Source organism: Sphaerodactylus townsendi, linkage group LG02 (assembly GCF_021028975.2).
Source record: "Sphaerodactylus townsendi isolate TG3544 linkage group LG02, MPM_Stown_v2.3, whole genome shotgun sequence".
NCBI classification, from domain to species: Eukaryota; Metazoa; Chordata; class Lepidosauria; order Squamata; family Sphaerodactylidae; genus Sphaerodactylus; species Sphaerodactylus townsendi.
In genome coordinates, this window is record NC_059426.1 from 38,884,806 (window position 1) to 38,898,030 (window position 13,225).

Below are 13,225 nucleotides of genomic sequence, written 5' to 3' on the forward strand. Positions count from 1 at the left end.
ATCAGCACTTGGCAACTCTGGACTAACCTGACATGTGAGATGATCAAAACGGATTATGTAATCTTTTCCATTTATTCCTATTGATTTTAGTCATGATAAAATTCATCAGTGTGGGCTGGGAACATTTCGCCAGAAGATGTTTGGTTGACTGAAAAATAAATGAATAAAAATCCATTCTGGTAACAAAAACTGCTTGGCTGTTTGTTTGCTTCCCCTACAGTGAATGAAATTTAAAAAAAACCAAGGCAAATAATATTCCAGCAGCATCCAGTGTTGATTCTGTAACACAAGGTACTCTATATTTTAACTCTTAATTCACCTGACTAGATATAGTGTTAAGACCAGTCATTTGTATCATCCTCTGAAACTTAGATTTCTTAATCCTGTTTTTAAAACTTTTTCATCTTAGAAAAAGGAGGGGAGGGAAATAATTCAGGGCTACTCAACTTTATTTCTGTAACTGCTGGTAACATCAAAATGCCAGCGAGTGGACCATTTTAATCAGTTTTATTGATTCACGCTTTTAGTTCTTATTCAGTTAAAAACAAGGCACATTAAATACATCCTCTTATTGCTCTATAAATGCATGCAGCTCATTCTGTATATCAAAAGTAATAAATAATGGCAATAAAACACCAAGATAGATATAAAAATGACAACCCAGCCTCAAACACAGTATTTAACAGCCAAGAACAATAACCTAACACAATATATGAAAATAGCAAATGTGAAAACATGCAAGTTCTCTACATACGTATGAATGTGCATGCATACATACACATCGAAACACCTGTTTAAAAAAAAACACAGTAGTAGTCCATATAATTAAAACAATGCAAAGAGTAAAATGTTGTAAGTGCATTATATTTACCATACATTCAAAAATGTCAATCTTCCAAAATGGTAAAAATGGGGGATGTTGTTTAATCAATTCATTCTCAGTTTTTCATTTTGCTGAATTAAGCAGGCATAAAACGATGCATATAGGTTCCTTTACTTCTTGTACAAAGTAGAACACCCATTTTATCATAACGAAAGAAACCCAAGGAAAAGTTCAGCTTAAATACAAAATAACCAAACCAGAAAATGGACAGCATTCATAGAAACCATGACAAAAATCCAAGCTCTCAGTAGAATAAATTGCCAGCAAAAGGGGAAAAAGAGCAAGGATTGACTAGCTTGGAGATAAGCATCACTAGACACTGTTGAAAATTGTGAATGAATATATACCACTCTGGATAGTTTTAAACTGTGAAAATAAAAATACAAAGTATTAATTTCTTCTTCGGATACTGTATGCTTATTATTCTCCCTGTCTTCCTGGCTAACATTGATGAAAGAGAAATAGCTTGCTAAATCCTGAGGTACAGATGAGGCACAAAGAAACTTCTGGATCCCAGGTCTAATCTTTTTTCTAAAGAGGTATAAGGTAGGAGCTAAAATGCCACTTTATTGGAGTAAGGTGTGTATAAAATATTGGCAGTTTTTTCTCATTTGAACATAACGGTCATTCAGTTCTTGATGATGTAACAAAACTGGTTGTCAGATTGCTCCTTGTGTGCGAAGGAGAAAAATCAACTGAGATAAACAAATTCATGGAGATGAAAACTGAGAAATGCTAGTCACACTGAGCAGTAGTCAACAGAACCATGGGAACACAGTCCCTCATGCTTACAAGGAGATCACAACTAGTCAAGTTTGCATTCTATTTCTTGTCAATCTGCAACAAGGCCCAAGTTAACAAGAGACTATGCTTGAAGCTTTTTAGACATTCTCTTCTATCGTTTTTACTTACAGTTGGATTCCATGTGCAATGTAGCCCGAAGTCTAATATCTTGTATACAGATTCCTCATGTGTGTCCTAAGTACTGTATACAAGCTATTTCTATGAGGAAAAATATTTTTGGAAAATCATATTGAAAAAGACAGCCTGTTCCTGCCCTTAATATATTTTAATTCAGACGTTTCCGTGCGTAAACACTATTTAGTCCACCATCTCCAAATGCTTCTAAGGGTGGGTTCTTATAATTTCTCCTTTGCATATGGGAAAGATTTCAACCTGCAAGTGCCAATCGTCCCTACAGTGCATTTTTCCCCCTCAGCAGGCTTGCAAGAACATCCCCTTAAATTAAAAACTGTAATGTGGATATAAAAGCCCTTTGAAGCAAAGAGATTCACCACTAACATGAAATATTTCCCCTTTGTTTTAAATCATCATTTTATTGTCCAAACCTCAGGACCAAAGCTTCTGTTTGAGCTTGGTGATGTCATCCAGCTTAAAAGACAGAGGTGCAAAAGATAAGCCTGTGTTTGAAGAAAAGAATCAAAATAGGACAAGCCACCTTAGTATTTATTCAGCAGTGTCTAGCTCGGTGCTTTTTATTTTCTTAACCAAACCCTGGAGTGTGACACTAGTTTTCCATTTTGCTCAGTTTGTGCAAGATGTATAAAACAATCAATCAATCAGTACAGAAGCATTTGTCACAACTTATACACAAATGGCATAGGAACAGGAACACACTCCAACATGCACAAACAAATTTTAGCACTTGTTACACAGGGAAAAGAACAGCGATTGAACTTCCAGCCTTCTTGTCAGGTTTTTGTTGTTGTTGTTGTTGTTACATGGCGGAGCATGGACTCTTTAGTTATTCTTAATATGTGTTTCAAGAATTGTAGTCTCTTAGTGTGCTTTTTGGAAATCCATATGTAAATCATAGCTGCTGAGTGGGACAAAATCACCTAAATGTGCAGCTAAATCCCACCAATTTCATTCACCATGTTCCACTTTAACTGAATTATGACCTCTATGTCCTCTCATCCAAGCACGATTAAATGCCACTGTGATTCCTTAGCAGGGTATTCACCTGTTTTTTGGATAGTGCTCATCAATAAACCCTAGATTTGACATTATTATAACTCTCTGCTGACAAATCGTTAGCTTTCCTACGACACACATGTTTTTTTCTTAAGAACCTTGTAAACTATGAAAAATACCACCAGTCCCAAAAGTTTTAGGCAAAATGTGAATCTTTTACACCATGTGCTTCTCCGAGAAAAGTGAGGGGGGAGGGAGAATCCAGAGATTTAACAAACAGGGCCATGTATAAGACACTAGAGGCATGCTGGCATCTTCCCCTTCTAAAAAATAAATGCAGCAAGATGCAACAAGAGCAGTGTGGACCAGCTTGAAGCTGTATAAAGAGACATCACTCTTGCTCTTGTGCAAAGAGCAAAAAGCAATTTTTGCAAAGCAAAATTCATGCCAGGTTTTCACCTGGATCTCCTGTCGCGGCTCCAGAATGCAGCCACAAGACAATGAAGTTCTGTTTGGATTAGCCTGGAAAACAAGCACCCATCTGAAAATTCACTACCTTTCTTCCGTGCTGTATTTCAAATTCTGGCCCACCAAGAAAACAGAAGAGTACAACCAGTTCAGTAGGGCCTGTATGAGAGCAGTAATACATTCAGAGGAAACTTAAGAGGGGGGGAGAACCAAGGCTTTTCCTGTAACATCTCAATGACAGACAAATCTGAGGAAAAGAGACATCTGAAAACAGTGGAATGTTTTCCAGCATCGACAGAGGCAGTTTCATGGTATCCACCATTCTGCGGCACTCAAAACTCACAGTCCACCACCACTCCGATCCACTGAAATTACATTACGCTGACAAATGTTCTCTTCAGCTGTTTTCATGAGTACAGCAAGCCGGCTTCCAGAGACATATCCTTTCTGAATAGCATTCATGAGCTACAGAAACAAGATGGAGAAAACATTAGTATAATCTCTGATTTCTATCCATCCCAGGCACTTGTACAGGAATATTGGTCTTTAAACAGTCTAGTGAGCTTGTACTTCGCCACCAAAGACACATTTCAAGTATCCTGTTCAGGGTTGCACAGCAGTCTACAATGGAAAAGGACATTAAAATCACCTCTTTTCAAAGTATGTGGCTGTTAATTCAACAACTAAGAAATCACCCCTGCACACATCCATAAGAAAATAGAAACTCCAGGAGCTCAGAGCCAAGAGAATGAGGTGTGATCTGGGAGGCCGAAATCTTATCTCTGCCATAGATGGAATCACAATACACAGCTAATTTTGACCTACCTTACAGGGCTCCTGTAAGGATTGCAACACAAAATGTTTATAAAGTGCAACTCTTGAAACACGAACAATTCTTAAGATATGCAAAGTTATTATTATACCCCTGTCATGTGTACATCAGCTTCTTTTTCTCTGTGTTGCATCTCCTTCAGGAGATATACAGATAGAGTCTGATTTTTATGTTAACTCCTTCAATTGCCTGAAAAACCACTATCAAATATACATTTGTAATCTTCTGGCTATTTGTGATAGGCTAGAATGTTTAATGAAGTGAATATGCTCCAACCTGCAAGGCTAAACCAAGACCAATGGATGCAGTACAAATGTTATCAGTACAACTGCTTAGACTGCTCAGCAATGTATCGCGGATGTTCAATACATCATACCATTAAAAAGTGATTGTAACTCTTTAAAATTACACATATGCAGACATAATTTGAGAATGATACTATGCATAGTCTGGACAGACCAAGGAGACTCTGGAAGCAGTTCTGTCATTCAATAAACTAGTTGCATGTGCTGCTTCCCTGTCATTATGTAAGACTGTATTTTCAGACACATTTACTTAGGGAATTAAAGGAACGGAAAGCAATTTTGCCAATTTCTTTTGTAAAAACAAAAGTTGGATAAATCCTGATTATTTTGCAATTGATAAGAAATTCCTCTATTAAGCAAAGAATTCTAGTAATTAAAATGTGATGGCCATCAATGCATGCAAACGTAGGCATAGTTTTTTTAAAAATAAAAGAAAGTACTTTTCTGCAGTGCATTCATTTGCTTAAAACATTTCTGTCGTGCCTTATCCTCCTTGTCTTCAAGACAGCTAATCGTGACAACCAGAATGCAACGACATAAATTTTACAGTCTAATTAACATGATTAAAATGATCTAATACAAATTATCTGAGAAATCAGATGACGAACTACCAACATCAAAGGCAAAACTGAATTAGTTTGGGGCTGGAATCAGTGGGTTGATCAGAAAGCATCTGATCATGGAGTAGGCAGATATATAACTATAGGACCAGTTAAGTAACTTCACTAGACTCACTCAATGAATGGTCTCTTATTTAATTCCATGCTTCTAGTCAAGAAGTGCACACTAACAGATTTTGAATATGTTGGAAAGTTTCCCTTTCCACCATCCTGGTTAAAATAATAAACTGCACCAAGAAATCTGACAATGAGCCAGTTCAGCTGTTTAGGAATCATTTACAGTATGGTTGTAACAAACTAGTAACATTTCACAAATGCACCGGGGGGCATCCCTTGTTCAAATGTCCAGAGGCTTCCTGCACATGGAAAGCTAATAACGTGAGCTACAGCAGGTGCCAGGTTACCATGGCACCTAGAAATATATCCGTAGTGCCTAATATTTTTAGCAATGATTTTCTTCTTGTGTCTCTCAGTGAGATGTATCATTACACATAAGAGTGCATTCTGCTGTGCAGCATAAAAATATATATGCAAGAAATTCTTGTCATTGCTTATTCATATGCTACCGTTCAATTCATTTCTTACCCAGCTGATTGCATATGGGTTACCTGCTCCAACTCATTGTGATAGAACAGTTAAGGAAAGCCCAAACACTAAAAGGAAATGTTAATTTGCATTGTCTTAACAGTACCCCTCCCCCACCAGATATTTAAAGGTACATAGTGCACTACAACACCAAGTGCTCCATTCTAAAGAAAATATGCATCACTTCTAAAGAAGGCATAGCTGGATAAAATATTCAGCTTCTTACTTGACAGCATATTTAACAATAATTTCAGAGAGTACCCATGTTGGTCTTCACAGGAGAGGGCCCAATTACACTTTTTTTGAAGGGGGCAAAAGTACAAAATGATGTCCCCCTATATATTATGTACATATTTCTCTCTCCCTCCCCTGTAGGTAGGTAGGTAGGTAGGTAGGTAGGTAGGTAGGTAGGTAGGTAATCAGCAACTCTTTTAAATGATAGAGTGAATTATGTTCACCTCTATGAACTAATGAATAATTATACTTCTACATTTTTAATCTATCTACAAATGTTTGAATATTCTCTCAGCACACACAAAAACCCAACTCAAGGAGAAAGATTTTCAGCCTCGAGTTTTGCCAGAGTTCTTAAAATACAGCACACAAAATTTTGATGTGGGAAGCACCAAGGCCACCTGACGCTCCTCTGCAGCTTGAATAAGTACAGCAACATTTTAAAAAATCTGCACAGCTAATTGAATCTCCAATAGCCAATCAGAACCCTTCCCAGGCAAAAACCCTACATGACCCCACCCCAACCGTTTTCTAAAAACACTTGGTAGGCACCAGAAAAGGTGCTGGGAAGGGTCTTGGAGCCAACGGGCGGTACTGGGGGTTCTTGAAGTAGCACTTTGTAGACCAACAAGATTTTTGAGGTATAAGCTTTCAAGAGTTAAAGCTCTCTTTGTCAGACAGGCAGCTGTTGAAGGGAGCTGTGACTCTCAAAAGAATGAGCCCCGAAAACCTTGTTGGTCTCTAAAGTGCTACCGGACTCAAATCTAGTATATTTAAAAGGAGCCAAATGATGTTTTTTAAAAAACAAAGAAATCAGATGTCTACCTATGTTAAACAAAAAGAACAATTTTAATAACCCTAAAATTAAACCCCAACAGTGAACTTTTACAATATGAAAGAGGAAGTTTACTGTCAGTTAGGAAAAATGCCTTTAAAAAAAAAACCCTTAGCGTGATTTAAATTATAAAGAAGGACTAAGTGTTTTCCCCCACTGTCTATGAAAATACGCTTATTCCTTTAGCTTAAGCTACTATGTTTGAGATGGCGAAGACATACTACTTCTTTTAAAAAGTAAATGCTGGACACAGCCAAGGAAAATTTCCACATTTAGATTCAACAGTGCTCTTATCTGCAGCCCATCTCGAGAGAGACAATTACCATTTTCCTTTGCCTTGATCTTGTTTGTTTAACTTGACACAGTGAAGAAAGGGCTGACATTGACCAAAATCCCCAGCATTAATTTATCTCATGTTCTGCATTCATCATTGCCACAGCGGCAGGAAGAACCTGGCAGTCATTTGAAATACCTGACCGAGGAAGGCTGTACAAAAATAAACCTGGCCAGCAACTAAAAATCAAATAAGCTGTTTGCGTGAAAGGAGTCAAAAGGATACTTGGAAATGTTTCAGGAATGTCTTTAAAGCCTTCCATGTCATATTTTGATAGCATTTGTATTTTTTAAAACCCTTGCAGATATCTCACACCTTTTTCACTTCTGCCTCTACAAAATCATGCCCTTGGATCTTCAGGCCAAGGGGCAATTCACAGAACAGTTCAGACGTTATGGCCACCTTATGGTTTGGCCATCAGAAAAATGCTGCAGAAAAAGGAAATCTCTCCTTTGCCTGCATGCAAAGATTCTCTTCTTCCATTGCCGGTCTGCAGTAATTGCAGTGACTGATCAAACAGGGAGAAGTATTGCTAACTACAGCCTGGCTCTAAACCAAGAATCCATTGTGAGGTGTCCTCCTCATGGAGGATAGTTCTATCTTTGGCTACAAGCCATGGTCAGTAAAGGGACCCTCCACATTTAGAGGCAGTAAAACTCTGAATACCAGTGCCAGGAAGCAACATCAGGAGAAGGCTTCATCCCCTCTACCCTGTTGTCGGGTCTCCAACATTGATGGCTGGCCACTGTGTGAGACAAAATGCTGGACTAGAAGGCCCAAGAGTTTGATTCAGCAGAGTCCCTCTTAACTTTTTTTTTTTTATTCTGGTTTGGAAGCAAACTATGGTCACAAAAACCACTATTTGCTCACTTGGGACTTCACAGAAATTTGTGGCTATTGTGAACTGGGAAGTGGAGGACACCTTCAAGAGTATACAAAGGATGGAGCACATACACATGTTTGTGATAACCAAGGTATGGTTCTGGCAGGTCATATGAACTGAGAACTGAGATCAAATATTTTGAAATAAATACTGTAAAATTCTGAAGGTATCCCAAAACAGAACTGCATTATGCTGATGGAAAGGACATATATGACATATATGACACAAACCAAAGGAATAGTTTGGGTCCTACAATTGCTTCTCTTATGCATCAGAGATACAAAAACCTATGTAGATCTTCTGAAATTGTTCCACGGGCTCCTACGGCTTTCTGATGAAAATGCATCTTCTGGAGATGGTATGACTCCTGGCCCTTCTCTGTACAGAAATGAGTAATTTCTGCATAACCCTGCATAACATATGCCACAGAGACAACATATGCACCTTCCTGGATGTAACAACTTGCACATCTAAACCTAGCAGCATGTTTGGCATGTGCCAACGTCAGGGCTAATTTTGTACTGAAGGATTGAACAACCCATTGAGAAACACACAGCAAGACGACGAAATGACATGATTATTTTGCAGGCGTCTGGACCAGTTTCCCCTGCATACATTCCCTTCTTGCACTGTTATATCACATCCAAAGCCACCTGAAGAACATGTTCACTGGAGAGGTGGAATATAAAATTTTAAACAAAATTAAAACTAGTGTTTTCAGGTACATGTATGGCACAGAAGTCCTGGGAGGTCAAAGAATCCATTTGCTTCTGCCTTCCTGATTGGTTGCTGAGACACATCCAGATGTCCTCAAGCTCAAATGGAGAACAACCCATTTACAACCTTCGGGTGCTAGATCCAGCTGCAGCCTCGACTGCTGCTGTGTTGCAAACCCAGCTAATCTGCAGGGTAAATCCCTGCTCTCAAGGAGAAAAGCAGACCAAGAAGCCTGCTCCTCCTCCCTCCAATTGGGAGTACATCAGTAGTGTGGTGAAGGAGACCGTAGCTGGGGAGGGGGAATCCATGGGAATATGCCTCCTTTTGATCCAAGCCAATGTATTAGTTTGGAGAACAGTTTGCACATCCCAACAGCAGCATTCTAACCTGTAATTAGTGACAAAGGAATCCTGAGAATATTCCAGCCTGATGGAAATATTTCTGCAGTACTTTATATATATATTATGCTGTTGTAATCTTTACCACAGCTCTGTAAGGTAACTTGGCATTATTATTCTCATATTGCAGATGGGGGAGGTTGAGGCTGACAGTGTGTGATTTGCCAAGACTACCCAACAAATCCATAGCAGAATAAAACCAGGGACCTGATTTGTAGCTCAGTCTGTTGGCCACTGAGACTCACCAGCTCTCATACAGAGGTGATCAAGAAAACACCATATTTCTGCTTATCAACATAAAGGAATTGTTTAGGATACATTTTTATAAAGCATATGAGGTTGTAATAAATAGAATCTGTGAGGAGGGTATTTTTGAATATTTTTCTATTTGTTTCCTTGCTTGAACTCCATTGTTTTCCAATTTTCCAATTCAGTTTTTGCATTGTTTATGGTCTGTCCTATATATTGTTTTTCTTTATTGCATTATTTTTCTAATTTTTAATCTGCCTTAAGTTTGTGAGAAAGGTGGACTATAAGAGCCGTATGTTTTATTCAGGAATTTTGAGTCTAATTGCTTGTCCAGAGTCTAATTGCTTGTAATATACCAAGTAGAGGCTGATCTGACAGTAATTGCTCTCGTAGGAGAGCCGATTGGGTACCCTGCCCATATGATGTAGACACTCGGCACAATGACTTGTATTATAGGTTTCCAACCTCCACTCCACTGCAGCCCCCTGAAAAGCTACTCACTCCATCACCATCTATACTGCTTCCCCCTTTTTAAATTAAATGTAATTAATTTTTAATTTTTCAAGGAGAATGATGCCAATTGGTCAGATATATTTGCGAACTTGTTGTGGAACATTACGGCACTTAAGGAGGGTTGAAGAAGTGAAGAGGCTAATCAGTAAGTGTTTGAAGCAGGCCTCTCTTGTCTGTCTTGCTTGTAAAAAAGACAACTGGGGCAGTGCTGGGGAAAAGTGCACATGGAAGGTAGAGATAACAAACATAGAACAGTGTTAGGGTTTTCGTGAGCATGGTAATATTTAGTTACTTGCACTGAATCTAAATAAACATGTTTGGACCTTGCATTATTGGAGAATGTTTTGAAATCAGACATTAATGCATATGCAATTTTAAAATATTGAATGAATACTGTGTAATGTTGATGAATATCTGTAACGTGACACAACCAAAAACCCTTTGTGCTCTTTCCATTATATTTTCAAAAAGAAGCACTCACCTGCAAAAACTCATTGAGTTCGACCTGTCCATTTTTGTTCAAATCTACTTCAGTCAAAATCTCATGGAGTGCACTTTCATTAATTTTAACGTTGATGCTCTAATAAAACACAGGGAAGAAGAAAAAAAAAACATATGCACGGATTAACCAAACCACTATTAATACCAAGCCAGTAATAGCTGATATGATATTTTTAAGGTGAGTTAAAATGTTACCTCTAACACACGCTGTACGTCCAACACAGTAATAAAACCTTTGGCCTCCTTGTCAAACATGTGAAACCTCTTCTTGTATCTGCAAGATTGAGAAAGGTGTAAATTGAAAAAGCAACTGGCCTCACGAAAGTTATAAGATATCCCCTCTTCGTTATGTTCACAAGCTGTCAACTGCCCCAGTGTAGTACCTAAACTCTACTCCAGCAGCTTGTCAGGTTTATTCATCCCACAGCTTTCACCACAACTGATGCTACCCCATCCTGCCTTCTCTGTGGATGAGAGGCTTAGGGGGAGAGGCCACAGCTTGGCAATAGCATGCAATACTTTGTATTCCTGAGGTCCTTCCTGGGTACAGTGTCTGCAATCTCCAGTTACAGGCTTGGAAGTAGCAGAAGGGGGGTACCCAGCCTGAAGCCCTGGACACATGCAAGTAAAAAATGTGGGGCTAGTTGCTGACCAATTGCCTGAGAACAAAGGCAACTTCATAAATTGATCCCACCAATCCTATGCTAGGACACAAATTCAATAATGCAAGACCCACTCCGTTTATCGAGGAGCAGCCATTTAAAAAGCGACTGTGTACATAGCGAAGATACTGACAATGCAACATGGTCATCAATACCAAATGCAATAAAGAGAGCTCACCACTGCAATCCAACCTTGCCACTTTGCCACCCTACCTCCTTATTCACTATACCTGTATCTTAGAGATGAATATGGACTTCTTTGTCTTCTATTTACCTTTCAATATCTGTTGGGGTCAGAGTGATTTCACTATGATCCGTCAATTGCTCTGACCGTACCTTGTAGCCCATTTCATAGTAAAGGAACTTCTTAGCTTCTGCGAGCTCTTCCTAAACAAGGGACAGCAGCACAGCATCTCAGTTCTAAGGTAACAGCAAATATTTACATTCTGAATTTCTTCCTTGCTGTAATGTTTTATTGGCTCCTTTCACTTAATTATAATTGCTGGTCCTTAGAGGAATATCAGCAGTTGATGACCAAAAAGTGCTTAAAGGTGAACAAGGTAATTAAGATTAGGCAGCATTTCATGCTTCAGCTAGATCACTGGTTCAGTTGTACAAGCGTTGATTATCAAGAAGTAATTACTCCAAGAGACGTGCAAGGTAAAGGGTTTTTTTAGGGTTGTATCGTGCCCTCAGTCCACACATGCAACTCGCAGCGATGCCAGCAAGACTTGCGCTCGCAGACGAAGGGCCAAGAGATGGCCTTTAATTTAAAGTGGGGATCTTATTGCTACAATAAATATCCTAAGTGGCGGCGAATCACAGATTTTAATGCGAAGCCTCTGGCATTTGTTGATTACTCTCTTCAAGCTGCAAAAGAAAAAAAAGCCCTATGCCTGGAGTTTGCAATCTTCCAACAACCTATCCTGTTCAGAAACTTTTTTTATGATACGCTAAATATGCCCCCCCCCCAAAAAAAAACCGCATATCCTGAGGAAGAACCTGTAGATAAAATTCTCTGTTTTGTCAAAAAAAAATCCTTTCCACAGGAAGTCCGATATAACTAAAGGAACTTAAGTTCAATGGGTTGTCAGACATGCCTTAATACATATTCATTACCAAGTACACTGACCAAAAAAGAGACTTTGCCATTCAGACATTTTCAATACCCCTCATCCAAGATTTATGACTGGACTACAATTTACAGGAAACATTAAAGAGGGAGTGTGTTCAACATGTGGACTGGAGATGTCAAATTTAATGAATTTGATGCTACTTCAGAAAAGAGATGAGTCCAATGAGGGGCATGAGGATTATACAATTATTCATGGAATGGAGAAAGTGGAAAGAGAAAGTTTTCTGATTTTCCTGTAATACCAGATTTTGTGGGCACTTAATGAAGTGGATGGGAAATAAATTCGAAAAGAAAGTACTTCATTATAAAACAATATATTAACCTGTGAAATTCATTGCTATGGGACATAACGATCACTAGTTCAGATGGCCACATGGTTAAACAAATACATGGAGGATAAGCCCATTAATGACTATTAACCATGATAATTAAATAGAACCTCCATGTTCAGAAGCAGCAGCACTGGGGAGGGGGAGAGACAACAACAGAGGAAGGCTTTAGCTTCTGTATCCTTAACTGCTGAACTTATAGATGAGGCTGGCTAGATGCTGCGTGGAACCTGAAGTGGGACCAGATGTGCCACTGATCTAATTCAGCTAAGTATGCAGGGCCTAGAACAGTGGTGGTGAACCTTTGGAACTCCAGATGTTATGGACTACAATTCCCATCAGCCCCTGCCAGCATGGCCAATTGTAGGGGCTGATGGGAATTGTAGTCCATAACATCTGGAGTGCCAAAGGTTCACCACCACTGACCTAGAAGGTGACATGGCCCTGATGCACATCATTAGTACTTGCAAACCGAGGGAAGAGAAGAAGAAGAAGAGTTTGGATTTATATCCCCCCTTTCTCTCCTGTAGGAGACTCAAAGGGGCTTACAATCTCCTTGCCCTTCCCCAGATAAGCCTCCACAGCTCAGGCGGCAACCAACAGGTGTCGAAAGGCTCATTTTAGCAAACACAACTGCATGCATCCATTCACACAATTCCTCTGACAGAATGGTATTTCTGTTCAATGAAGAGGGCACACAGATTTTCACCACCTTTCCTGCCCCACTGCTGGCTCCCATCTGGGTCCATGCAGTTTTCCTGATGGTCTGCTGAAACCCAATACAGGATTGCTTGGAGTACTGCAGCA

General features: G+C 39.2%; 1 protein-coding gene across 4 annotated transcripts in view; it reads right to left on the minus strand.

The window, feature by feature from the left end:
- Window positions 1–447: 447 nt before the first annotated feature.
- The window catches only part of GPD2 (glycerol-3-phosphate dehydrogenase 2), a 124,227-nt gene continuing 111,449 nt past the window's right edge, over window positions 448–13,225 (minus strand). For all 4 annotated transcript variants that reach the window (XM_048484872.1, XM_048484870.1, XM_048484871.1 and 1 more), the window contains 4 exons: window positions 11,229–11,341; window positions 10,488–10,566; window positions 10,273–10,371; window positions 448–3,751 (listed from right to left, as the gene is read on the minus strand). In XM_048484872.1, coding sequence (XP_048340829.1) covers window positions 3,626–3,751; window positions 10,273–10,371; window positions 10,488–10,566; window positions 11,229–11,341 — 417 coding nt within the window. In that variant the 3' untranslated portion in view covers window positions 448–3,625. The remainder of the gene's footprint in view (window positions 3,752–10,272; window positions 10,372–10,487; window positions 10,567–11,228; window positions 11,342–13,225) is intronic.